General features: G+C 58.6%; 3 protein-coding genes across 3 annotated transcripts; 2 read left to right on the top strand and 1 right to left on the bottom strand.

Annotated features, from left to right (window-relative positions):
• Nucleotides 1-2,025: 2,025 nt before the first annotated feature.
• On the top strand, nt 2,026-10,121 carry VOLCADRAFT_107210 (uncharacterized protein; the record flags this gene model as incomplete). The annotated part of the gene is made up of 18 exons (XM_002956384.1): nt 2,026-2,101; nt 2,265-2,405; nt 2,743-2,840; nt 2,979-3,256; nt 3,505-3,689; nt 3,936-4,243; nt 4,554-5,003; nt 5,300-5,362; nt 5,644-6,029; nt 6,295-6,436; nt 6,744-6,972; nt 8,299-8,384; nt 8,499-8,595; nt 8,697-8,784; nt 8,892-8,978; nt 9,144-9,210; nt 9,600-9,698; nt 10,026-10,121. 18 exons carry the CDS (start codon nt 2,026-2,028, stop codon nt 10,119-10,121), a joined length of 2,976 nt encoding a protein of 991 aa, XP_002956430.1.
• Nucleotides 10,122-11,108: 987 nt separating this feature from the next.
• mrpL3 (mitochondrial ribosomal protein L3) lies at nt 11,109-14,377 on the bottom strand. Its single transcript, XM_002956324.1, has 5 exons — nt 13,708-14,377; nt 13,432-13,542; nt 12,857-13,003; nt 12,527-12,706; nt 11,109-11,994 (listed from the first exon to the last, which is right to left on the bottom strand). The coding sequence occupies exons 1-5, from the start codon at nt 14,257-14,259 to the stop codon at nt 11,698-11,700; spliced, it is 1,287 nt and encodes a 428-aa protein (XP_002956370.1). The 5' UTR covers nt 14,260-14,377; the 3' UTR covers nt 11,109-11,697.
• A 43-nt stretch (nt 14,378-14,420) lies between these two features.
• VOLCADRAFT_107208 (uncharacterized protein) lies at nt 14,421-23,683 on the top strand (the record flags this gene model as incomplete). The annotated part of the gene is made up of 14 exons (XM_002956383.1): nt 14,421-14,463; nt 14,717-14,868; nt 14,975-15,108; nt 15,434-15,445; nt 15,851-15,935; nt 17,881-18,158; nt 18,788-18,860; nt 19,353-19,676; nt 19,948-20,220; nt 20,396-20,984; nt 21,321-21,862; nt 22,501-22,632; nt 22,971-23,150; nt 23,603-23,683. The coding sequence occupies 14 exons, from the start codon at nt 14,421-14,423 to the stop codon at nt 23,681-23,683; spliced, it is 2,898 nt and encodes a 965-aa protein (XP_002956429.1).
• Between the last annotated feature and the right edge of the window lie 76 nt (nt 23,684-23,759).

Genomic DNA, 23,759 nt, shown 5'->3' with positions numbered 1-23,759 from the left:
AGTGGACAGCATATCTGGTGCAACGCACCAGCCGATCGCGCGATCCTTGGCTGAATAACTTCAGCACTTTTAAACAGCGCGCTCCGGACACAACTAGTGCGGTTATTTTGGTGCCCAAGTGTGCCCACCTAGAAAAGGAATTTCAAACACGCGGTTGGACCTTACTCAAAGAGTTTACAAAAAACTCCAATATCTTCTCCGAACCTAAACCCGGAGGTGGTCGCACCAGGTCCCCAAACTGCAGCGGCGAGTTTCAAGCATGGCTCGACCCCTGCCAGGAAAAGTCCAAGTGTTCTGCACTAGAACCTCTGACTGAAAACACCGCGCCACTACTACCGTGCAACTTTACTAGCACAAAAGCTGTCGCCTTAGTCGACTCAGGTGCTTCGCACGTTTTCATATCCGCCACACTTGTGCAAAAACGGGGTTTACAGCCCCTCACTAGCCACGTAGCTACTTGCATGCTAGGAGACGGCGCAAATAGCGCCCGCCTCCAAGGTCAGGTGCATACGTCGCTCCGTATCCACGGATTCCGCTGCAAAATCGTAGCGCAAGTTATCCCCAATTATCCACCTCACTCAAGGCGCCCCGAGGACGGGTTCGCATTCAAGAGGGGGGGAATGTAACGCCGCTAAGGCGGCCCTTGGCTCACCGGGCCAACGGTATCGTACCAACGGTACATCCAAGAACTATTCATAATCTTCCAATACCAAACGGTATTTATCAATACCACCTTTTATCGTTGGATAATTTCCTTTTTCGCAACTGCTTGCCAACTGCAAGCTTTGTTACAAGGCAAGTCACTTCAAGGACAGATCATTGGAAGCTGCAATTACGGGCCTCTATTTAGTCCATCCAAACATGAGGATGATTCCGACATAGTGACGCGCCACCTACCATCAAGCGCGGCGGGATAAGGCCATTCGGGTGAGACTTTTAACACTCTTAAAAGTTCGTCATGGCTCATACAGAGCACGCTGAGCGCTTGCTCCAGCGACGTGAATTCCAGAGCGATGCCAGGAATTAAGCTTTGCACCGGCTTGAGGATTGTCGCTGACGCATTCATGGCCCACGGCCATAAGCCAAAGATAAGCTAACGACACGCCTGGTTGTCTAATCCTCAACTCATGGCTCATACACCTCTATGGCACCTGCTCAGTACCTACAACGTTTTGTTGCTGGAATCAACAAGAATTACAAGGTCATAACAATTAAGCTGCATGGGTGTGCAATGCCTGATGTATTGCGTTAGGATCCAAAAAGCTCCCGCTGCGTATATGCCCAACGGCCTAAAGTAGCTTTGTGACAGTTGTCCGTTTCCTGGCCGGCTGACCTGTTGTGTACTTGTACGTCCAGAAGCACACTGTTGCAGACAGAACGTATCGGTGGATTTTACACTCTTTGTAATGATCCGCACGCAAGCTGCTTCAAGACGCACATTGGCATGGGATGCCGTTGCGCGGATTGGCGTTTCATGTTTACCTGTAGCACCAGAGGATAGCAGCACTCTGCATCCGAAGGACCAGTTGTAAGTATCGGGTTAGAGTTAGCAAAAGTGCCCATTCAATCGCAGATCAAAAGCTCAGTGCTGACAGTTCGAAGTGGACGGTAGGGCAGCGACCCTCGGGACTTGCAATGGCCTCGCAAGGAGAAGTGACGCCTTTAGTTGTCGCTACCACTATTCAGCGCAACAGCACCTGTTGTCTGGATTCATCAAATCTTGGCGTTCCGCGTCTGTGCCGTCCATAATGTCGGAATCCATGAAATTTGGGATAGGCTGACTATATCTTCTGCTATGAATTCTTGTGTCTGTTTGCTTTAATGTTAAGCACATCAATGTGCACGTTACTTTGGCTTCGTTGAGAAGCCGTTGTCGCAATGCATCGGCGCATTGCTAACTCACGACACATTGTCGATCTGCTTTGCTAAATCTTGCCATGAGAGAATATGAAAAAGAATATCCTCCTGACAGTTAGGGCTTGTTGATAGTTTGCGTAATATCGGCAGATGACCGTCTTAACTGACATGACGGAGACCGGGCATCCAGCCAAGAGGCGCTTCTGGAGTGTGTTGACACTAGTGGCCTACATCTTCTGCATAGGTATGATAACCAATAGTATGAATGAACGTCGTTCTCAACTTACTGCGGCCCAGCCAAGTGCTTCCATCCGGCTGCTCAGCCCCGATGCCCAAACCACGCAAGTCCCAAACCACCAAGTCCCCTTTTCCCCTCCCGTCCACCTGACCTCGCCCTTCCAACACAGCGCTTCCTGTATGGTACAATTCTGTACGGATACCCCGTGTGGCTTTGCCTCGTGACGAGATTGAAGCGCTGGCAGCTGCCGTGTCGGAGCCCCTGGCCGCGGCCCTTTCGTCCACCATCACCGTTTACGTCGTCTGCCCGGGTGCGCCACCTGAACCCCTCCTTGACGTCCCCTCATTCATTCCCCGTCCCTCAAGTCAAACCCCTATCACCCGAAAATAAGTTACATATGCCTTCAAACCTCGTCCATAGTTCCGCCCTATTTGCCAGTGTCTCGGTGGTCCCGCTCCCCAGCGAGGTGTCCCCCCGCCCCATTGCGTGCCACTACTACCTGCTCAATAATCAAATCCCTCTGCCCTTCCAACCCTTTGGGCCTCTCGCACTCCCTGCTTCCTCCACATCGGATGATCCCTTCCTGGCTGCCTGCTGCCTGGCTGCCTGAATGTGGTTGATCCCTTCCTATGGTCCTTATGCCCCAGGCCCGGGCTACTCCTGTTTGGAGTACCGGCAGTTGTCGGACTTCGCCCAGCAGCTCGGCCTGGCGGTGCTGGAGCAGGCGGGAATGCGGGGAGAGCAGGTGAGGGCTGAACGGGGCGAGGGGCGGGGGGATGAGGAGCCGTGTTCCGTACATCGCCTCCCCCTTGCCCGCACGGATAACGAGCCGCCACCTCCCCCTCCACATCGCCGTCGGGGGACCCCAACGCCCCAAGCCCAGGCGCCGCTGGTCGTGCGTGTACTACATGACGCTCCGGACAGCTGTAGCGCCTCCTCCTGGGTGGCTCCAGGGGAGGCTGCACGCCGGGTCGCCGCCGCCGCCAAGGGGCCGCTCGGTGGCGGCCCTGCGAGCGCCGTTAGCGGCGGTGGCGGCGGCACGGATGGCGGCAGCGGCTGCTTAGACTTGGTGACGTCTCCCGACCTGCACCGTATCGTGATGGGCGGCCAGGACCGGGACTTTGACGACTGGGCCGCGGGGCAGCTGGCTGGGCAGGATAGGTGCGCGACAAGGGAGCTGCAACTCCGAAGGGTCCCGTAGGAAGGGGGGTGGGGGAGGGGGGAAATACGAGGCCACGAGTGAGGCCGGTCCAGTGTTTCGCCGCACACGTCTGCCGTATGATCGTACATTAGAGCCACAAGACATAAATGGCCGCCTGCCCGCGGCTCCCCTAACCGGTTGCTGCAAACCCAAATCGTGTTCACCTTGGAACCTCCTTTGTTTGCGGCTCCTGTGTATTGTCGTACAGGCCCGGCAACTACCACCTGTTTGTGGTGCCTGACCCGTGGCTGGGTCCCTCGGAGCTGCCGTACGGATCCGTGGGGCGCCGCCGTGTGGCGTTTGTGCGTCACCCGCCGGCGTTGGGACCGACCCATGGGTCCGTGATTCGCCTAGCGGCTCTCCTGGCGGCACCCGCCTTCGCCTCGCAACTGGGTGCGTCTACGTGCTGGTGTCTACCCCGTCCTGGTGTAGCTGTTCCTTTCCTTCTTTCCTTCTGACGTTCGCTCCGGTTCAGTGTGACTCTGCAACCCTAACTTTTCCCTTGATCCTCTGTTTCGTTCTTTCCAGCTTTTCAGTTTTCTTTTTGTTTCCGTTAGGACGCAACTCCTTTCCTTCCCCGCACGCCGCACTCTGCCTCCGTGTTCCTCACCTCCCCTGCCCCGCCCTGCCGCTCTGAAGGGGCCCCGTTGCCGGCCGGCACCCCCTCCTCCCCCACCCCCGAGATCCCCGACACCGACACGAACCCCGACTCCGAGACCTCCCGTCAGCCCCTCCCCATCAGCGCCACCGCACAGCTGCACCTGTCCTTCAGCCTTTGTAACGCACAACCCTCCCCAAACCATCACGACGGCGGGGATCGCGGCGCCTCCATCGCCCCCGCTGCTGCTGCGGCATTCACTTGGAGCTTTCCCCAGTTCGAGGCCCAGTTTGTTGCTCCTCTGAAGCGCGTGCTGTCACCTGCTGCGCGATTGACCGCGTCCAGCCAGGTGGGGTGTCGGGGCGCGTGTCCCTCATGAAGGCGGGGATGAGTCAAGGGGGGTAACTTGGTTGGTAAGGCAGGCAGCCAGGAAGGCTGGCTGGCAGGTAGGCAGGCGGCAAGGCAGGATGTGACTGGGTTGTCAGGATGTGGCTAGCGGCCCCGGATGACAGGGTGCGTGTATAGCCGCCGCCGCCTTGTGTGCCGCGCATTGCCGTACATCTGGTGTTGTCACTTGCCGTACATCTGTTACTATGTACGGAGTCAGCTAGGGAAAGCGCTTGCTGACCTGCTTGCAACCGTCGGGTGCCTCTTGCTAGGTCCTGTACTTCACGCCTGCGCGCGTCAACGGCAACTGGGACGAGCACCGGGGTGCGTTCGTATTGCCGTACGCCCAGCTGCCGTTCTTCGTGGATAGCTCCTGGCCGCTGGATCCGGGTCGTACCGGCCTGCCCACGTCCGCTGCGGGGGACGGCGGAGTGCCGTACGACGTCGCGGCTGTTACCGTCGGTTCGCGCCGCGTCACCGTCGGGGAAGCGATGACGATGCCGCAAGCCGGCGCGCCGGGGGCCGCCACAGGGGCAGCTGCGGCGGCGGCCGCAATGCCGCACCTGTTACCGCCACCGGCGGCGGCGGCGTTGCCGCCGGCAGTGCTGCACTTTGTGCTGTACGCTCCGCCGCCGCATCAGCGGCCGCTGGTTTTCCTAGGCCCTGATGGATCACCGGCACCCGCCAACTCCTTTCGGGTGCCGGGTTGGGGCATGCTGCAGGTGAGCAGCAATCGTACGACAGTACGGTAGTACGACAGGTGGGATTTCATATAATGGCGCTCCGGTAAGTGCACTCTGAATTGATGATCACTTTTAGCGCCCAGCGTTTGTGTCTCCGTGCCGTACTGTCCCATATCCTTCTGTTCTCGTTTTGACGGAGGGCTTCCCCCTCCGCCGCGTCTGCTTTGGATTTGGGCAATTTTTTTAATGTCCGTCTTTTCTCTTTCGCACAATCAATTAGGAAATGCCCTCCTCTGCCCCATCCCGCTATGCCCCCGGTTGTCTGCCTGCGTCAGGTGCTAAACCAGGTTCCGGAGCCGGACCTCATTTCGGCGCAAGTGGGCGCGGAGGCCATGGAGGTGTGCGGGTGTGGGTGTGTTTAGGATTGCGCGTTTGTGCCGGTGGGGGTTAGGGGGGAAGGGGGTTACCACCGGTCTCCTACCCGAGGGGGCTATCTGGAAACCCTAGGCAGCCGCATTCCCAACAACCGCCAACTCTTATTGCTACGTGCAGTTGATGACTCTGTATATGTATGTCTGCATGTACTTCTACATTTGTCTGTTTGTGCTTCCTCACTTCTTTTACTCGATCCAATCCCCACCCTCCTCCTCTGCTCCTCACCCTTCGAATGCCTTCCTAGGCCTTTGCCGTCGAGCTTGTCTCCCAGCTAAGGGCTCTGTTGGGACTGGGCCCCGCTCGCCGCCGCCTGCTGCGCCTCGTACAAGCTTCTGCCAACACCAGCGCTGCCGCCGGTGCCGCCGGTGCGAGCGCCGTCGGCCGCGTGACGGTACTCTCAGCGCTGCGAACAGGCCTGGCGCCGTGGGAGGTAGATGCGCTTGTACGGCGGCGTGTACGGGAAGACGCCGCCGGCGCTGCCGCCACGTTGGCGGCCCTGGCACGACTGCTCCGGCAGGTGCCGACGCTGGCGGTTCCGGCCCATGTGGGTGCCCATGTACGGCAGGCGGTGGCGGCGCTGTGGCGGACCCTGCGGCTGGCGGCGCAGGGGCGATACGAGGAGGCGTCCCGGTGCGCATGAGGGGAGGAAGAGGGGGGAAAGGGGGGAGGGAAGAGAAGGGAGGAGCAGCAGCATTGGAGGGGAAAGTGTGTGGGTGTGTGGGTGTGGGTGTATGTGGTTGCGGACCGGTTGAGGGGTGCTTTGCGAGGTGTGGGTCGCCTGTGGGGATGATGGCTTTACAGAACTGGATAAAACTTAGAAATGTGGGTTGACCCCTCGTCCTATCACACCATCTCTCTAGGGTTTAAAACCCTACAACCTCCCATTCCCTGCCAGTAGGTCTGCTCAGGAGACTCGAAGCTATTCCGAGGCCGCCTTCTCCGACCCCGCCTTGTCCTCCCGGCTCAACGTGCCCGACACGCACCTGGTGGGGGTGTACCTGCCCTTCTGTCTTCCGGCAGTGGTGCCGCTGCTGCAGGTAGGTGGCTCGTGCGGAAGGATGCGGGCGGGAGGGCAGGGGCTCAGGGGGGGAGAGACGGAGGGGGGTGGAGCAGGGGGTGACAGGTTGGTGAGGGAATGAGGAAGTGGGGCTGTGAGGGGAAAGGATGTGTGCAGCGTTGGGTATGGGTGCGTACGGGATGGGTCTGGGGTGCGGGTCCGGGTCCGGGTCCGGGTGCTGGTGCTGGTGCTACTTCAAAGTACCTTCCGCTTTTCCCTCTCTTTCGGTCGCGCTTCTCTCCATAACCCCGCCCGGTCCGCTTCCTCTCCGGTCATGGCGACCGTAGGCATTGCTGCAAGAATTTCGGCAGCAGCGGAGGAGGAGGAAGGAGGGAGAGAATGTTAGGAGGAGGAGCTGCACAGGAAGACCTGAGGCGGCGACGGCTGCAGAGGCGGGTCCGACCCAGGGCTCTGGGGGCAAGGCACCGCCGCGACAGGAAGCGGCTGCGGCGGGGGATACTGCGACGGTCGCCGCCGAGGTTGAGAACAAAGCCAAGGATGGATCTGGGGATGAGGGTGAGGGGATTGCAGTGGGAGATGGAGATGGAGATAGGGAGGGTGAGGAAGGTGGGCAGGAGTGAGGGGGGAAGATGGAAGGAGAAGAAGTGGCGACATGAAGGTGGTGATAGCGGCGGACCAGGCTGGTTCGCTGGACAAGCGAGCGTATGTGTGTAGTTGGACGTCTGAAGACTTTTTATGTGCAGATGGTGTGCAGCGCTGCGGCTGTCGCAGCGTAGCGATAGCATGCCGTCCTGAAATGAGCTTTCTAGCTGGCTTGAGGTGGCTGGATCCTGGTGAATGATTGGTTTGACCTGATCCTGGCTTGTTTGTGTTGTGCCTGTATGGTTTGACCTTGCACACCTCACACATGGCTGGACGGACCTTCCTGTAGTTTGCGGTGGAAGATATTGTAAAAGCCCCATCTTTTGCACGCGTCCTGAAGGCGTGGTGCGTGCTCCCCATAAAAGTGACCCTTGCTGTTGCCAATCCCTTGGACGAGACGGACTTTCCCCGTGGTGAAGGCCGTGGCGTCTGGTGACGTGGGTTGAAATGGAAGGGGGGGCCGGGCTCTTGGAGGGGTATGAGCCGACTCTTTTGAGCACGGCCGGCTAAATGGGCCCAGAGCAAAATGGCCCAACAGGCCACTGGTGGGAAATGCGGTGACAAGGAAATGGGCAGGCATCAGGTAAGTGATGCCGACGGCAGGGTACTTGATTCTGGCAAGGTAGCGCAAGGCATGCTTTGTCTGAGGGAGGACAGGTTGGGACATTTCCACATGGGCATGTGCACTGTCCAACGGACATTGGGCCTACCAGGGTCCGTGGGACAAGCTTGGGCACACATAGTTTTCATATCTAAATCTAATAGTGGGGGCTTTGGGTGGAGCATTACGGCGGGATCTAATTGCGTGACAAGCACAACTGCCAGCGACAAGGAGTTGAGGTATAGCTCGAGTAATTACACACAAATATTAACGCTCTAAAATTATGATAAAGGATATATGAAGCATAAAGGTTTAGCTGTAAACATGGTATGGAACTACAGATCAGTATCTGAAGGATCAGGAATTCGGTATAAAGGGCCCCCAAATCCCTTTTTTCAGTTATTGAAGGAAGCGCCTTTTACACAGCTTCCCAGACTCTCGACCTTGTTACACACATATCCTAGCCATACAATTAGGACGAATTAGGAGGTTCGGAACGATGTCGGCCACAATGCTACGCCGTGACTCCGCGTTGCTCCAGCGGTGTGCTGCATCAACGTTCCCACGGCGGATCACTCCTGTGGTTTGTTCTCCTGTCGCTTTTAAGTGCAGCTACATGCGAACCGCTCGTGTCTCAGGGGGAAGCACCCTTCGGCCAGCTCGGAGGACTGTCCGTGTCATGGCGTATGCAACCGACGTGCCAGAGGAGGCTTACGCTTGTGTGGTAAGCATCGACTTTGGTTGGATCTCCTTCAGATGCAAATTATCCAAGCTCCTTGCTCGGATGGCGCCGGAAGGTGTTTGCACCAGTTGCCTAAGCACCCGCTATCATGCACAGGGTCTGGCACAATGTTTTAGGAAAACTGGCGGCGGCCTCGAGCCCGTGCTTGTCATCGAACCGCTCTCGGCGTCTTCGCTGGAGTGCCTCGCAAACGGTCAGTACGCAAGCTTTGAGGATGCTCAAAAACTGCACGGCTTGGCTTGAGGCAGGAAACATGCAAGGAAGATTCAGACGTATGTGTGTTGATTCTTGCAGGTGCCCGCACGTCTTACAAAATGGTTACGGGAGTTAGTTTCGGCGACGCCATGAATCGGAACAGGGACGTGCTACCCGACGCCTTCAGGTACCGTTTCTTGCCTATCGGCAATCCCCCCTTTGCAGTACAATCATAGACCACGGTTTACACGTGTATTGCTTTAGCACTCTGCCCCTTCGAAACCTATGCCACAGGGATGCCCCCTTCTGCGAGAACTACGAGTTTCGCTGCGAGGCGGCAGCGCGAACCTGGCAACGTCCCCACGCGCAGGACAATTTGATGTGGGTATCGCATGGTTTGCGGGTTACAAGCACTAACTTTTGATGTAAGGATCTCGTCCCATGCAGTAGCTTCCCTCCTTGGGCTGCAGTACATATCCCTCATCGTTTCCTTCCTATTCTTTCGAACTTGGTTAACGACCCGCTGGTCGCCGGTGGGTATTGCAGGGACATTGTGCCGCTTGGAAAGGCCCGCAGCAACTTCAATTTCAGCTTGGAGGACAAGCGGATCCTGGTAAGGGTTTAGCTCTATGGATCGCTCGCTACCGTGTGCCGAGCCGTGTTGGGTGCATGAGCTTAACTTCTTCGGCGCATCAGCTTCACTGAATGTGGCTGTGGCAGAGGGAATTTTGGAGCCAAGAGCGCTGCGCATACCTTGGATTCAACATCGCAGAAGAGGGTTGCAGCATTGGGATTCCTTGTTTTCTTTGACGCCGTGCCTTGAAGCTGTGCTCACCACCGAGAGCTGCCGTGTCTCATGCTCCGGAGAAACGGCAGGAGATGCCAGATGGTCGATACACGCCGCATGGGGGTCGTTGATGCGAGCTGCAATCCTGCTTTACTTGCACTGCTAGTCCTTGAGCGACTGTGTCTTTGGCTATTGTTGGCTACCGCTGCCCTCAGAACATGGACAACGTAGTGAACGATTCTGACAACATCAAGCAGGATATGTCCATCGACGTGTACGGCCGCAAGAAAGCCGATGACCTCAAGGCCAAACAGGTGCGCCTCGTTTATGCGACAGTCGCTTACCGAGTACTGGCAGGGCCGGGACAGCACCCTTACTGCTTCCGGCACGTATGCTGTGGACCAGCGAATTCCTTGGCAGCATCTACCACCCGCGTTGCAGTAGCTTGGGTCCAGCACCCAGAATTGATGCATGAGAGCAGAGGGTGGCTGGGATCACACGCATATCGAATAACCGCGTGTCGCTTACGTGCCGGTGTGTGCGGCGTCGGTTGACGTGAGCTTGCCGAACACATTGGCATTTCCTCCTAACACATCAGCATCTCCCTTTTCTACGCGCCTCGTCACTCCCGCATGCCGTAGGCGACTGAGGCCGCTGCCGCCAAGGCTGCTGAGGAGGCCAAAGCCACCAAGAAGCAGAAAGAGGAGGATGACCTGGACGCTTTGCTGCTGGCGTAATGTGGCCTCTGCGGTGGCCTCGACATCCAGTCCAGAGGCCCGCCACGGGGTCTGAACCCGGAAGTTCAGGAAGCTGGTTGAGAGATAACTAGAGACGTGCGGATCGGTGGTCGCCATGCCACAGTCCTGGAAATGAAGCGCTCTGACATAAATATTGACAAATCGAGGATTGGAGCAGCGGGGCTTTCCTGATGGCATTGCAGGGGAAGAGCCTTCTGGTACTAATCAGTCCGTTTAGTAACACTTCTTTTGGGCGGCCTTCGTGGATACGCGCATAGCTTTGCTTTGTTCTGTGTTTGTGCGTCCGCATGTGCGTAGCAGGAAGCACCCTGCGTTCTTGAGTACGTGGCGCGGGATGGGTTTATTGAGATTCGGAGGCACAGTCCCAGATGGCCAACGGTTATAAGCCATGGCGCTGATGGCGACATTAAGTCAGGACACTGGACTTCGGATCGTTTTGTCATCGAATGTCCGAGTGAGGCCAGCGACGTGGCCTGCGAGTAAGGGAATTCAAGGAAATGTGTCGTCAAGCAGCCGCTATTAGGCTGCTTTTTGTGCATCGTTGACAGCTTCACAGGCTGCCCAACGGAATCCAACTACCTGGACCCAACCTGGGCTCTCAGCCATACACTTGCCGTTCATGCGCTGCCGTCTTTCGAGGGATTACGCGTGTTTATGGCCTGGCAAGTTTAGGCGTTATTGTTTTTGCCATTTGGCAATGCGAGCCTTTGGCAAAGAGATTCAAGGTGCCGACATTCGCCGCTCAATGCAACGATCGTTGGATATGCCCTTGGCATGGCGATGGCGATCTCATGTGTGTTTCTGCGAGGCAGTGCAATTGTTTAGAATGGCCATAATTTCCATTTTTTGGGGGGGCTTTGAGTACGATGCTCAAATCGGTCCACTCCTGCCCACTCCTCGAAAAGTCGAGTGCTTCGTACTTTCTCTGCATGCGCAATGACTGTCGACTGGCCAGGTGTGTGAATTCGCCGAGAACTTTACAGAATATCACTTACGCTACGTCGATTTCCTACCCGCGAGAACACCCCTCAACTTCCGCTGTAAGCAGAACAGTGTGCAACCGGTGCTTGGACAAGCGATCCAACAAGGACCATTCTGGGATCTGTCCAAAAATAACCGCGCGCAGATCCCGACAGTCAGGCCGTACCACACCCAGTTCACACTTAAGTCCGCCAACTAGTTCCCGTGTGATACAATACACACAACGCGAAGAGCAAGGCCACCCCGTAAATATAACCGTTGCCCTGCTTGCCAAGGCTACAGACACATGCCCACATCCTAATCGCCTGCACACATCTCCATCCGCTCACTGAAAAGTTGAATTCAACTTTTCAAGCGAAGCAGCGCGCTTCGGTGCCATACTAGCCAGCTGCGCAATTGCATACACCGATCATGCTCTCAAGCTGCCGAGCTCGTAATGGCCCGTATCCCAGCCATCGCCAGTTCGCCAGGACGGACGCAGGCCGACTACCCAGCCAGCCGTTGCTGCCGAGCCATCGCTTCCACCACCGTCAGGCCTCCTATGGCTTCTAGAGACCAACAGCCTGCCAGTTCATCACTCTCCCTTCTTCCAGGTAATTGGGAAATAGTCCGTCTCCTTGACGTACATGAGGTAGGGGTCCTTCGGATTGCGCCACACCGACACCGCCGCCGGGTCCGGCACCGCCGTCATGTCGCCCGGCGCCGATGCCGCCGCCAGCTCATCGGGAGTGGGGATGTGCGTAGGAAAGGGCAGGCCCCACGTAGCGCGCACACGCGGGGTTGTGAGGCGTGAGTCTCGCAGGTAGACAGAGCGACCCTTGGGTCCAGGCACCTGGCCCCGGATGTACACCAGGTTACGAGCTGCATCTACCTGAGCGACAGACAAACAGACAGACGGGCCGCACCACACAACCGGCAATCAGCAGAGGAGCAAGAGGAGGGCGGAAGAAAACAGGGGATCAAACAGGGGACCCGGTACAACCGCGAAGACATGCATCTCGTCACAGCAACGTAGGAGGGTTTGGGCTTAGGCGGGTCTGACGCGGCGACGGGGGTTTGGCTGCAGCAGGTTTAGTACGGTTTAGTACTGGTTTAGTCCTAGTACGGACAGGACCCGGCAGCCAAGGACGGCCTGCGACGCTGGGCAGAATTCCATCCGCAGCACAGAAAAGCGCCCAGGTCCGGATCCGTGAGCATACGTGTATTCCAAGCAGCTAAGTAACCGCCGCACCCTCCCCATCCTCTGCCATCCTGCTAGGGCTCTCGCCGCCATTGACATATTTTCTCCCCTTGTGATCCCACCCTACTCGTCGCAAGGGCTCCTGCTCCTGGCAGTCGCCTGGCCCCCTGGCCTCGATAAAACCATCCCCGCTCAGCTCAGGCCCCGCCGTCCCTTAATCTACCTTGTAAACCAGGCAATGGTGCACCGTCCGCCGCTCATCACCCATGCAGCCCGGCAGCTTCTTGCCCTTCCACACCTTGCCGGGGTCCTGCCGGTTGCCGATGGCGCCTGGCGCGCGGTGCGACAGAGACACACCATGTGAGGCAGGCTGCCCCTTAAAGCCCCAGCGCTTCATCACGCCCTGCGGAGCAACGCCGAGATGCCCTGGCAGGTAAGATTATTACACATAAGTGGGCGCCGCGCGGTGCCAATGAATCCTGCCCAGCCATTTCCTCCGTTACCCTCCCCATAATGTCCACGCCGGGGCCAACCTCCACACCAACCTGCCTACCTGGAAGCCCTTGTACTTGGTCCAGCCGGTCACATCCACGCGCTGCCCCGCGACGAAGTGGGCTGCCGTGATGTGGGTCCCCATCGGCAGGAGCGCGTCCTCGCTCACAGGCCACTCCGCAACCAACTTCTTAAACGGCAGACCCACCTGCAGCCCGCGCCACGTCCCACACCATCCCGAACCTCACCTTTAGGGAGGAAGATTGCTGGATGGCAGGTATTCATAGGGGCTTCCGCACACGGGTCGTGGGCGGATTGGATCTCGTAGCGTACATAATATGACGTGGCGGACACACAACGAAATGCAGCCGTGCAGGCGGCTGTTGCTGCTGGCTTCGTTTTAATAAAGGTCTACATCTCCTTCTCCAAAGGATAGTAAAAGATTATTCCGGTCCAGGTCCCCCACTTAGGGGCGTGCGGCGGTGCTGTGTGTGTGGCGGACCTAGTAGGACCCTGTCCGCCTCCATCGTCCTCCTTGAATGACTGAAGCAGTCCGGACGTCCTACCCCCGCGAGGTCCTTGCCACAGGGGAAGATCCCACTCAGCCACTGACCATAGGCATCAAGGAATACATACCTTCAGGAAGAAGCCCGCCTGTGAGGGTGACATGCACTTTTGGCGCTTGTGGCCCGCCCCCAGCATGAGCGCCGTGCGGCCATGCACCTCATGGGTCTTGACCCCGACCACCTGGAAGGGTCCGGGGGAACAAAAACGCGCGCGCGGTCTTACCGTGCCGGTGGATGGTTGCAGGGTGGACGGTAGGAAGGCAGGATGGCAGGCTCCTCGCTTTCCGCCTTTGAGACTGGATGCCCCCAAATACGGCAAAAGTGTTGGCATAAAGCAAATCCCCACCTGGCACTCATCGATCCATAGCACCGTCAGCGGTACCCGAACGCCGTGCTCGTCCCACTCCTGCGTCATGCCCGCCTTCGTCGCAATGCACCCGACGCGTAAGGAGGTGTCGGCCATCTGTCGCTTTTCCAATGTCGGCGGCGGCGGAGGGGGAGGCGCGCTTAGGCGCTGCTCTAGAATCTTGTCCCGCACCAGCTGTGCAATGGGTTTCGGAAGCTGAAAGCGGCGCTTTGGAGTGGCGAATCCATAAAACCTAAGCTGCTGAAGCTGAGAGCTTTGACCTGAGCTAGCTGACCACCTGCTCCATTCTGAGCAGGGGGTACCGTGCGATGTGCTGGCGTGAAGATGGCTCCCTGCCCGGCTGCCGTCAACAGAAACCACAGATTGCTCGCCACTAAATGCGGGAGAATTTGGTGATGAGATGCGATCGCTGCAGCAAGCTGACGTGCTGCTTAATCCGGCCTTTAGCACTTTGCCGGCAATCAAACTCTCGCAACTCTGGCCCTGCTGGGCGGCCGCCGCGAGGGCACCACGCACCAGCCTACCTAGCATCACTTAATAGGGATTTCGTCTTGATTATCGAGTTTAATGGTCTATGGAAGCAAGCCGTCGCGCGGCAAGGTTAGCAAAAAAGCATTGAATTAATCATTCAATAAATCATCCAAAAAATCTTGTCTCAAAATTTTGCTGATTAGACCTCGAAAGCCAAACACATGGAGCAGCGTGTTACGGCAGTCCGTCGCCGTGCGATACCAGGTCCGCGCAGCTACGTGCTTACTATGTATCCTAAGCCTCCTATCCTAATGCTTCATGGCTTGATATAAAATTTACATGCAACTACATTTGCATTCCGCTGCTATTTGTCTTGCGAGAGTAAGCAGGGATGGATTTGAATCCGGTCCCATCGTCAAATCACAAAAATGCAAGGCTTTTTTAACACCTGGAACCGGCACGTACAACGCTCCTGCTGGCCCCACCGCACAAGCTAAACGACGCTATCATCCAACAGCCTCAGCCGTCCCGCCGGAGGTCGCATCTGCCGAGCCAGGGAGAGGACCTGGCGATGGTTCTGCCGGTGGTGGCGGTGGTGCTGGTGGCCCACACGGGGGCGACGGTGGACACCATGAACCCCCTCCGCCCAAGTACCCGACATGGCTAAGGGTGCGCAGCACACAGAAAAGCCAACACCCCCTGCCGCCCTCCCCGCCTGAACCCATCAGCTAACCTCTCCCCAATACATACAAACGCGATACCCTGACCCACCCAGGTCTGGTTGACCGCCTGCGGCGCCGTGTATTGGCTGCTGCTGCGGCCGCGCCTGTTTGAGGAACGCGAGGAGCGGCGGCGGCATCTGGAGCGGGAGGCTGCCGAGTTTCAGCGTTACGAGGACGACTGGGACACGTGCGTATCTGAGCACCGGCTGGTGACACTCGCTAGCCCCAGCAGGCAACAGCCGGCTTGGCTGCTGGGAAATGTAGCTTATGCCGTCCAAAACGTTCGATTAGTACGCCGTCTGGATTAGTATGCCGTTCAAATTGTGCGGTGGTACTATGTTCATGCGCGGAGCTGCGCCGCCTAAGCTCGTCATCAGGGGGATGTGGCGATGGTGCTGCGTGCGATATGGACGCACCGGACCCAGCACCGGGGCGCCTGGGAGCCCTTCCCTGCAATCTTGCGCCCATGCCCCAACACCTCTCCCCTCCCAACCAACACATTCTGCCCGCAGACTGGTGGCAAGGTACTCGACCTCTACCACCACCACCACCACCAGCACCTCCACCACCACCACCACCGGCACCACTGCCAGGGGGGGTACGCACTAGGCGACCCGGCCGTGCTGCTCGCCACGGCGGTGGTGGCAACAGTACAGCAGCAGCAAAAGCAGCTCCAGTAGTGGCGGTGGTAGGGTAACGGCTGCCCAGCCAACTGGGATGACGCAGAGGGGCAGCGTCTCTCCACTGGCCGCGGCCGTGCATGGCAGGACATGATGCCATGAGCACCTACCCCTACCACTATACTCGGTATCATTCGTCGGCTGCTAGCCGGCTGCTGCCCTTCCCCCGGAAAGCTGAGCTGAGAGAAATGTGGGTTCCGAGGCCGATTTCATTTGCTTCAACCGCCAACCAGCCAACCAACCAGCCAGGACACAATGCACCGGTCTGGTGCCATTTCCGCCATATCGCCGTCATCGCGGCCGGGACCTCAGTCGGAAGGTCTACAGGTGGCAGGTGAGGTGAGGCTTTCCTTGCGCTTGTGCGGCAGAGGAGCGGGGCATGGGTCACGCTTTTGTGGTTGGGGGGTGACGGGGGGTGCTTCACACCGCAAGAAGCAGCACACAGGATGCAGCACCTGCCAGGCGAGGTCGAGCGGCTACCCTAGCTGTCCAGGGGAAAGGGGACCCGCGCCCCCTGAGCTGGACCAGGGGGGATGGCCTCTCCCTCTCCCCCTCATCCATCCCAGTCTACCACTCACGTCCAACCCATGTTTTGCAACTGACATTGCTGTGCTGTACTGCTGTACTTTGTTGTACTGCTGTGCTGTGTTGTTTATGCTTGGTGCAACCCCTATTGCATTGCAGGTTGCGTGAATGAGATTTGCCTCCAGGGGCCCTACCCCGCAGGAGGAGGTGCCGGCCGAGTGTCTTTTTCACGAAACTAAGGATTAAGGAACACGGAGCGGGGCGGGCGAGGTTGCGTAGGGGGTTGTCCGGGGGAGTTACCGGGCTAGAGTCTGTGCAGGGGAGATCCGGGAGGGGGTCGAGTGGTGGAGTCCATCTCCTGGGCACGTGGGGGAGGCCCCGGGAAGGTCCGGGCACAGGCCCCATGGCATAAAAACGTCGGTTACTGACCGTCTTGAACACTGCCGGGCACTAGGGCCGCCCGCTGTGGTAAGGGTCGGATCGAGCTCGGTAGGGGTTGTAATTTGGCGAAGGCATAGAAAGGCCTCATGAGGCCTTTTGAGGCAGCTCAGTAGCCTCGCAAATAGGACAAAAGGATGGGCTGAGCGCGGCTGGGGGTGTGTTGGGGGCCGCGGTGTAGGAGAGGGGTTGTGCTGTTTGATGTCGCATCGCGGGAGCGCTCTGAGGCGAGAGTGCTTTGGAGAGGTGGTAGCTGTGGTGTTCTTGGGAGGAACCCGGTTAGGGGGTGGCAGAGCGAGCTGCTGGGACGTTTCGAGGTTAGCTAGGGGTGATAGCGTGAAGGGCTCCTGTCTGGGCTTTCCTGGCATTAATGCAAGCTTTCTTGTTCGGGGTTCGTTCCATGAGTGTCCATAGTCGACTTGTTCTGAACGCCACGGAATCCGGTTTTCCGTGGGTTTCGGTGGAACGAAAGGCCTGGCCCTAAAACTTATAGGACGAGACAAATGAAATATGGTAATTACGCTTGACATCGTGACCTTTTGTAACTCAGGGTAGGAAGGATTGTGATGGCCTCCAGGCGTAATCATGTGCGATGAATGTTCGACGTCCCTCAAGGTATCACGCCTCTCAGGATATTTATGAGTATTATATCAACAGCGATGTGCGCGTCGCATTATAAAAGGAGAACATACTTCTTTATATAGTGCACCGTCAGCAATTTATATGATCCAGCTCATGCGTGCGCACCCTAAGGTGCATTGCTAGATATGATGATTGGTTATGAAACATAAAGGAACATGGCGTGTGTTGCGGGACGGCTCAGGGCCGCACGATGCGCCGCTATCGCGGCGGAGGCACCATCAGCATCCGAAGCGTGCAGCCTATTTCAACACGCAAGCGGCGAATCCTTTTCAGCTTGGTTCAATCTGCCATGGATAACCACGCGCTCGATCATCACTTCCAGCGCACATCATGACTCGCCTTCTGTCGCCGCCGTTGATAACAGGCGGCCAGATAACAGTTTCAGGCGGAAACAACAATCAAGCGATCGCAAGGACGCTGCCGCACAGCGTCCTGGCCCTGGACCCTCTCAGCAGCCGCGCGGTCCTCCCCGGGCCCCTGAGCAACGTCCCCGTCCCGGCGGAAACCCCCGCGAACCAGACACACGACCTCCTCGTGGAAATGCCGGCCGATCAACTCGCTGGGACCGCGGCCCCGTTGGTTCTGGTGCCGCAGGCGCTGCTTCAGCAGCAGGTCCTTCCCGTGGCACAGCCTCCCCGCCATCCTCGCCCGCGTCGCTGCAAACGCAACCCCAGCAACCCCAGCCAGAGCGTTGGGACCTCTTGTCCCAGAACGCACCGCAGCGCGTGTTGCAGCTCATAGGTGATCCTCGCAGCGGCATCGCAGACGACACCATCACCAACCCCTTTGGCGAGGTCACAGTAGATATGGTGCACTACCAGCCCAGCAACGAGGTTTACTGGTTCAAATATGAGTTTGCGGGAGCCCAGATGCACGGCTCGCACAGAGACGCGCGCCTGTCGGACTACACGCGCAACCTGATGTACATTATGCGCGCCAAGGACCCCAAGCGGTGCGGCCGGCTGGCACGACGGAGTGCCAAAAAATGGGTTCGGCAGATTTTGAAATCTCGGATGTTTTCTTCTTCTCGGAAGGTCGCGGGTTCGGGGGGAGAGCTGTCCCATGCCTCGGGTGCAGTACCCCGCCAGCCGCGAACGTGGGGAAGAGAGTGGGAAGGCGAGGCGTGGCGGGGACGTAGCGGAGGGGGGTGCCAACTGACCGGGGAGGGGTCGGACCGGGAGACGCGGGGAAAGGCCCTTCGAAGGTCTTGCTTGGGCCACAGCTTATTTGGGTCATCACTGGTCAATGGCAGGTAGAGGTGCGGGGGCCTGATGATCTGGGTCAGGTCTGGAAGTAGGGGACTTGCGTAGCGAATGCCCCTACACCCTTGCATATGCGTCCGCGTTCTCCCCAGAGTCCTTCTGCCCCCTCGGCTTTCTGCTTGGGTTTTTCCTTCTGAAACCCCGCCCACGCTGCTCCCCCCGCCCCCGCCCACGTTCCCCCTCCCCGGGGACTTAGCAATCGATCCCCTGCTGCTTGCATGGTGCAATCCCCCTTCTCTCTTCCAGTCTTTGACCTCAACCTGTGCTTTGCCCCCCCCCCTTCCATGCGGCTCCCCACGCTCAACCTCACCACCCCTAGATGGACCATTCAGGCCCTGGCTGACAAGTTCCGGATCCGGAAGCAGCGGGTACTTGCAATCCTGGCGCTCAAAGTAGGGGCGGGGGGGAGGGGGGGAAAGACGAACCACACACGGGGGAGGGGGGCTTTAACGCGAGGGGGGGTTGTCGCGTTGTGGTCCCTGATATTGGCGGGAAGGAGTCAGTGGGAGAGCGGTCGCTGGGTGGCGGGCGCGTGAACAGGCCCGGAAAGGTCCCGAACGGGGGGGTGGGGGTTATATGAAGGTGGGCGCTAGGTTGAACCAAGAAAAGCACAGAACAAGATTCTTGCCCGCGGTTTTCACATCTCCTCAGGTTTCCATTCCTTGATTCCAAGCCTCTGGCTCCTGGAAGCCCCTTCTTGTTCTCATCTTCTTCTTCCATCGCCCACCCATCAACTCTACCGCACCCTTTTACCCTACCCGTCACTCCTTTTAATTTTTCCATATCCCTTATCTGTTACTTCCTCTCAGTAATCCCACGTTAATGTCCACATTTTTACGGTCTCATCACCCCCCCCCCCGCCAACCTCTCCAACCCAACTATAGGAGATGGAGGCTCAGCGCATGGAGGACGGGCGGCTGCTGGGCGGCCCCCTCTCCGCCTACGCCCTCCCCGTCTACCTGCGGGACGTGCACCTGGACCCGATCACCGGGAGCCCCCTGCTGACGCCCACCACCGCCGCCGTAACGACGACGACCCAGACGTCACCACAGCAGCAGCAGCAGCAGCAGGCTGATGGGTTCACAGCCTCCACGGAGGAGCTGCAGGGAGCGGGAGCTGCTACTCCGGCGGCGGCGGAAGGAGCAGCGGAGGCGGCGGGGTCGGCGGTTCATGCCCTGAATGATCATGTGGACGAGGTGGTGCCGCGGGTAAGACAGTTGGCAGTTGGCCGTTAGGGGCGCTGGCTTTAGGGGTCGGGGGTTCAGGTCATTGGCTTAGGGAGATGGAGGAGGAGGAGGAGGAGGAGGAGGGGATGATGATGATAGTGATGATGCGTATGGAAGGAAAGGAGTAGAGGGCTCGGTGGTACCGCTGGGTGGGCCGCTTATGGGTGCGGAGTTGGGGTGTGGGGAGGAATAGCTTCTGCGGGTCGTACGGGGGTTGGCGTGAGACGCTCCTGCCTCCGGGTGCCGTACACAGGTCGTCTCAGCGGCCCAGAAACTGCAGTTGCAGCTTGTGGAGCTGCTCGGCCAGTACGATTACGATACGGCACGCATCCGTACAGCCCTCCTGGCGGACTTTGACCGGGCGGCCGAGATGGCAGCACGTGTGCTCGGAGGAGCTGGTCCTGAGGAGCAGGCGTCCTCCGGAAGCGCGCCGTACCTGCGGGACGAGCTGCAGTCGTACCGTACGGCGATTGAGGCTGTGGTGGCCGCTGTAGAGGAGGTGGTGGCGTGTTCTGCATCGCTACAGGTGAGCGTTACGGCGGCAGGTGCAGGGAAAGGGAAAAGGCGGAGAGAGAGTTTTTGAAACGGCGGTGACGATAATAATCGTGATGGCACTGAGGAGGGTGCCAGAGGGTCCGCACGTGCGTGTGTGTTTTAAATGTGGAGTGATGATGTGCGCCCGTTTGTCTGTATGTCCGCAGGAGGAGCGCCGCGCCGCAGCGCTGCGCCAGCAGGTGGACTCGGTTCTGTCGGCAGCCGGGGAGGGGCTCATGAAGGAGGCAGAGGCCGCCGCTGCAGCTGGCAGTGGCGGCGGCGGCGATACCGGTGATGGCGTCCCGGGGCCGAGCGAGGACTTGTTGGCGTTACAGCAGAAGCTGACGGGGATTCTCGAGCCTGTGATGCGGGCGCCGGGTGATGATGACGAGGCTGACGGCGCGCTGCATCGGGCGTTTTTCGCCCTCTCCCCCAAGACCCGTGGGTCACTTCTGCGGCTGCTTCCGGAGCTGTCCATCCGCCTGAACGCCGGCGGAGTCGACCTGCCGCGGGCCGCTAGGGACGCGGCGTATAAGGGACCGAGTGCCGCTGCAGCGGCAGAGGCAGCAGGTGACGGCGGCGAGCAGTCATTGCCACGGGAGCAGCTGGCGGTGGATGTGTTTGGGTTTATGCCGGTTTCGGAGCAACGTTGCACGGCATTGGCGGTAGCGCTGCAGTCCTTGGAGGCCGCTAGGGCGGCGGTGGTGGGCAAGGTGGCGGCGTTGGATCCCGGGAATGCGGCTTTGAGTCAGACAGGTAGGGTAAGGTTGCGAAGGATAGGGGAGGAGTTCAGATGGGGGGTGCGTGCATGTGTTCGTACAATTGGTTTGTAGTTATTGTCGTACTCTTGTTTGTTGGCGCCAGTCGTTTGCGTCCGTGAACCACTCGACTTGGTGGGTTTCAGATGGGGCTGAGCTGATTTTATGTTGCATACATATACACAACATTACTTCTTCCTCCCTTCTCCCTTCCTCCCGTTGCTCTCCTCCTCCCCCCCCATCCGCCTCCGCTAGTGTCTTTTAAGAAGTCGGCAGTTTGATCCTTAACGTTTTGAATTTGGTTTCCCCGTCCCCTCTTCGCCTGGTTCCGTAGCCACCGCCCCGCCGGCTGGCGCGCCGTCCGCGTACGACGTTCAATTGGCGCGGTCGTTGGCACGGCAGTACGTCGCAACCGACGTCATGTGGGCGGATCTGCTGGCGCCTTCCCAGGCGGTGGTTGAGCGGCGGTTGGCGGTTCCCTCCCTGGATCCCGCCAGGAAGCGCCGCATGCTGGAGGTGCTGTACGACGCGGATCCCGGCGCCGTCACGCGGGCCTTACAGGTCGAGGCCGCCATGCAACTACGATTCCGAAAGGCCTTTTCGGAAGCGGATGCGCTGGCGGCGGGCGTCGGCGGGGCCGCGGCCGCTGAAGCTGCTGCCGCTACGCAACCTGAGGGCGGTCAGCAGCGGGAGGAGGGGGAGCAGGAGAGTGGTGCAGCCGCTGCTGGGGGGTTGCGGCAGCGGCAGCGGCCCGGTGATCGGGGCAGTTGGGACGCGCTGGCGGCGTTTTTGGAGGCGCGGGTGGCGGGCAAGGTGTACGGTAGTGGCAGCGGCGAGCGCCACGTCGCCAGACTGCCAACTTACCCCGCATTCGAGGTGCGGTGTGTGTGTGTGTGTGTGTGTGTGCGCTTTGGGCCGGTGATCAACGTGAGGGATAGCAATGTGCGTGTCAGCCTCTGTGATGATTGTGTACGTGTGTGGCGATGGGGTGGGCTTGGAGGGGGGAAGGGGCTGCGGGGAAGGAAGTCCTCCCGCGGTGGTGCTGGGGTTAGCGCGGGGACGGTCTGATGTGGGTGAGGTGGTCCTGGGTGGGGTGCGGATCGGTATGCGGAAGGTCTGGTGGGCTGGTGGGCTGGGGCGTGGTGGAGGACGGCGGAGCTATTAGGACGTGTGTGTGTGTGTGTTGTTTAGGAGTCGCGTGCGATCCCGCGCGCAATACAACACAACATTCCGTGCGACTTAACCTCGCGGGCCGCCCCGTCTTGAAGGCGCCTGCGGTGTCAGTGCCTTCCAGCTGCGTGTAAGAGTTTGCGTCGCGTTTCCGGGCTTGACATCCCCTTTTCCCCCTCCTTGCGCCTTCTCCGCTTGACACCGTTTTGCGATGATCCCAATTCTCTGACTGCTGCAGCTGCTGCTGCTAGTGCTGCTAATGCTATGTGCATTCGTTTTGCTGTCTGTCTGTTATTTCTGTTGTTCATTCTGTTGTCTATCGCCGCTAAAACAATTGGGCTCAGGGCTATAGCCTGGAGGAGTTTGACCGAGCGGGCGAGGGCGAGATGAGCGCACTCAATCGCAAGGCTTCGGAGCAGTTGGATGCAGAGATGTACGACAGGTTCCGAAAGGATTTGCTGTTCAACCTGGGCCTGGTGAGTTAGGGACGTGCGTTGTACGACACATGTTGCGTCATCCCCCCTCGCCCCCGGGCGCCGCTCCCCCTTGGGGGAATGGGGGTGTTTGGGTTAGGGTTTCATCGCCTCTCTTGTTTTGCTTCTCCTGTGTCCCTTCGCCTTCGTGTGCCCGTCTGTCTGTATGACTGTCTGTTTGTTGACTCGGGTGTGTTCTCCACATCGTTTTCTGTTGCTCGGAAGAACGGTTTTTTTTATCTTGGGATTGCCTATATGACTGTGTTTCCTTTCCACCCCTCGTTATTAAAACCCTTTCCTGCCTCTTCCCATCCGCGCCACGCCCACCTTGCGCTGAGCAGCGCGGTGAGAAGCTCCGCGTCAGCCCACATGAGCAAGGTCCCTGGCCATCCAACTTGCGCACGGAGCTGACGCAACCTGTCGTTGTGTACGGCATCGGACCCGACGGTACGACCAAGTACCCGCCCTTGTACGTGGCCACCGGCGATGGGAAGAGGCGGCCACTCAACGATCAGGAGAAGGTGTGTGAGAGATGCGGGTGCGCTCACGCACAACGAATACACGGACACAGAAACGAACGAGACTCGGTGCACCTCAGCGTGTTGAAATATGCCGCGCACCATTGCCACCGGTTCATCAAGGCCATCAGGCCTATTTACCATTTCGAGTCATTCATCCACCTTTTGGCTCCGCCTCCAGCACCACACGCCAGCCCTTGAAGTTTGGTAGATCCCTATATATTCCCTTGCGTCGTACTCTTACGCTTGCCGTACCCCACATTTTAGGTTGTTGCTACCCCTAAAAAGGCTCTTGTGCTTGGAATTTAATTTGTGCAAACAGAGTTTTTGTTTGGGTCAAATTTAGACCTGGAAGATCTGGATTTCGGTACCGTTGAGGTCCCGGTGGTAGGAATACATTTGTCAAATGGTTTGGGGATTGTTAACCCGGGACGGATCCTACGTTACCCCCACAGGTCTTCCAGGAACGCCGTACGGTCAGGGAGCGACTGCCGTACTACATGGGCCGCATCCGTCGTATGCCCGAGCTCGAGTAGGAGCTCTGCCTCGTTGCTGCGCTGCTCCACGTTTGCGCGTTCGGCCTTCGTTTGTTCTTACGCGCACGCGTGTACC

The sequence above is a fragment of the Volvox carteri genome, assembly GCF_000143455.1.
Source record: "Volvox carteri f. nagariensis unplaced genomic scaffold VOLCAscaffold_60, whole genome shotgun sequence".
NCBI lineage: Eukaryota > Viridiplantae > Chlorophyta > Chlorophyceae > Chlamydomonadales > Volvocaceae > Volvox > Volvox carteri.
This window is presented reverse-complemented; position numbering and strand designations above follow the sequence as displayed.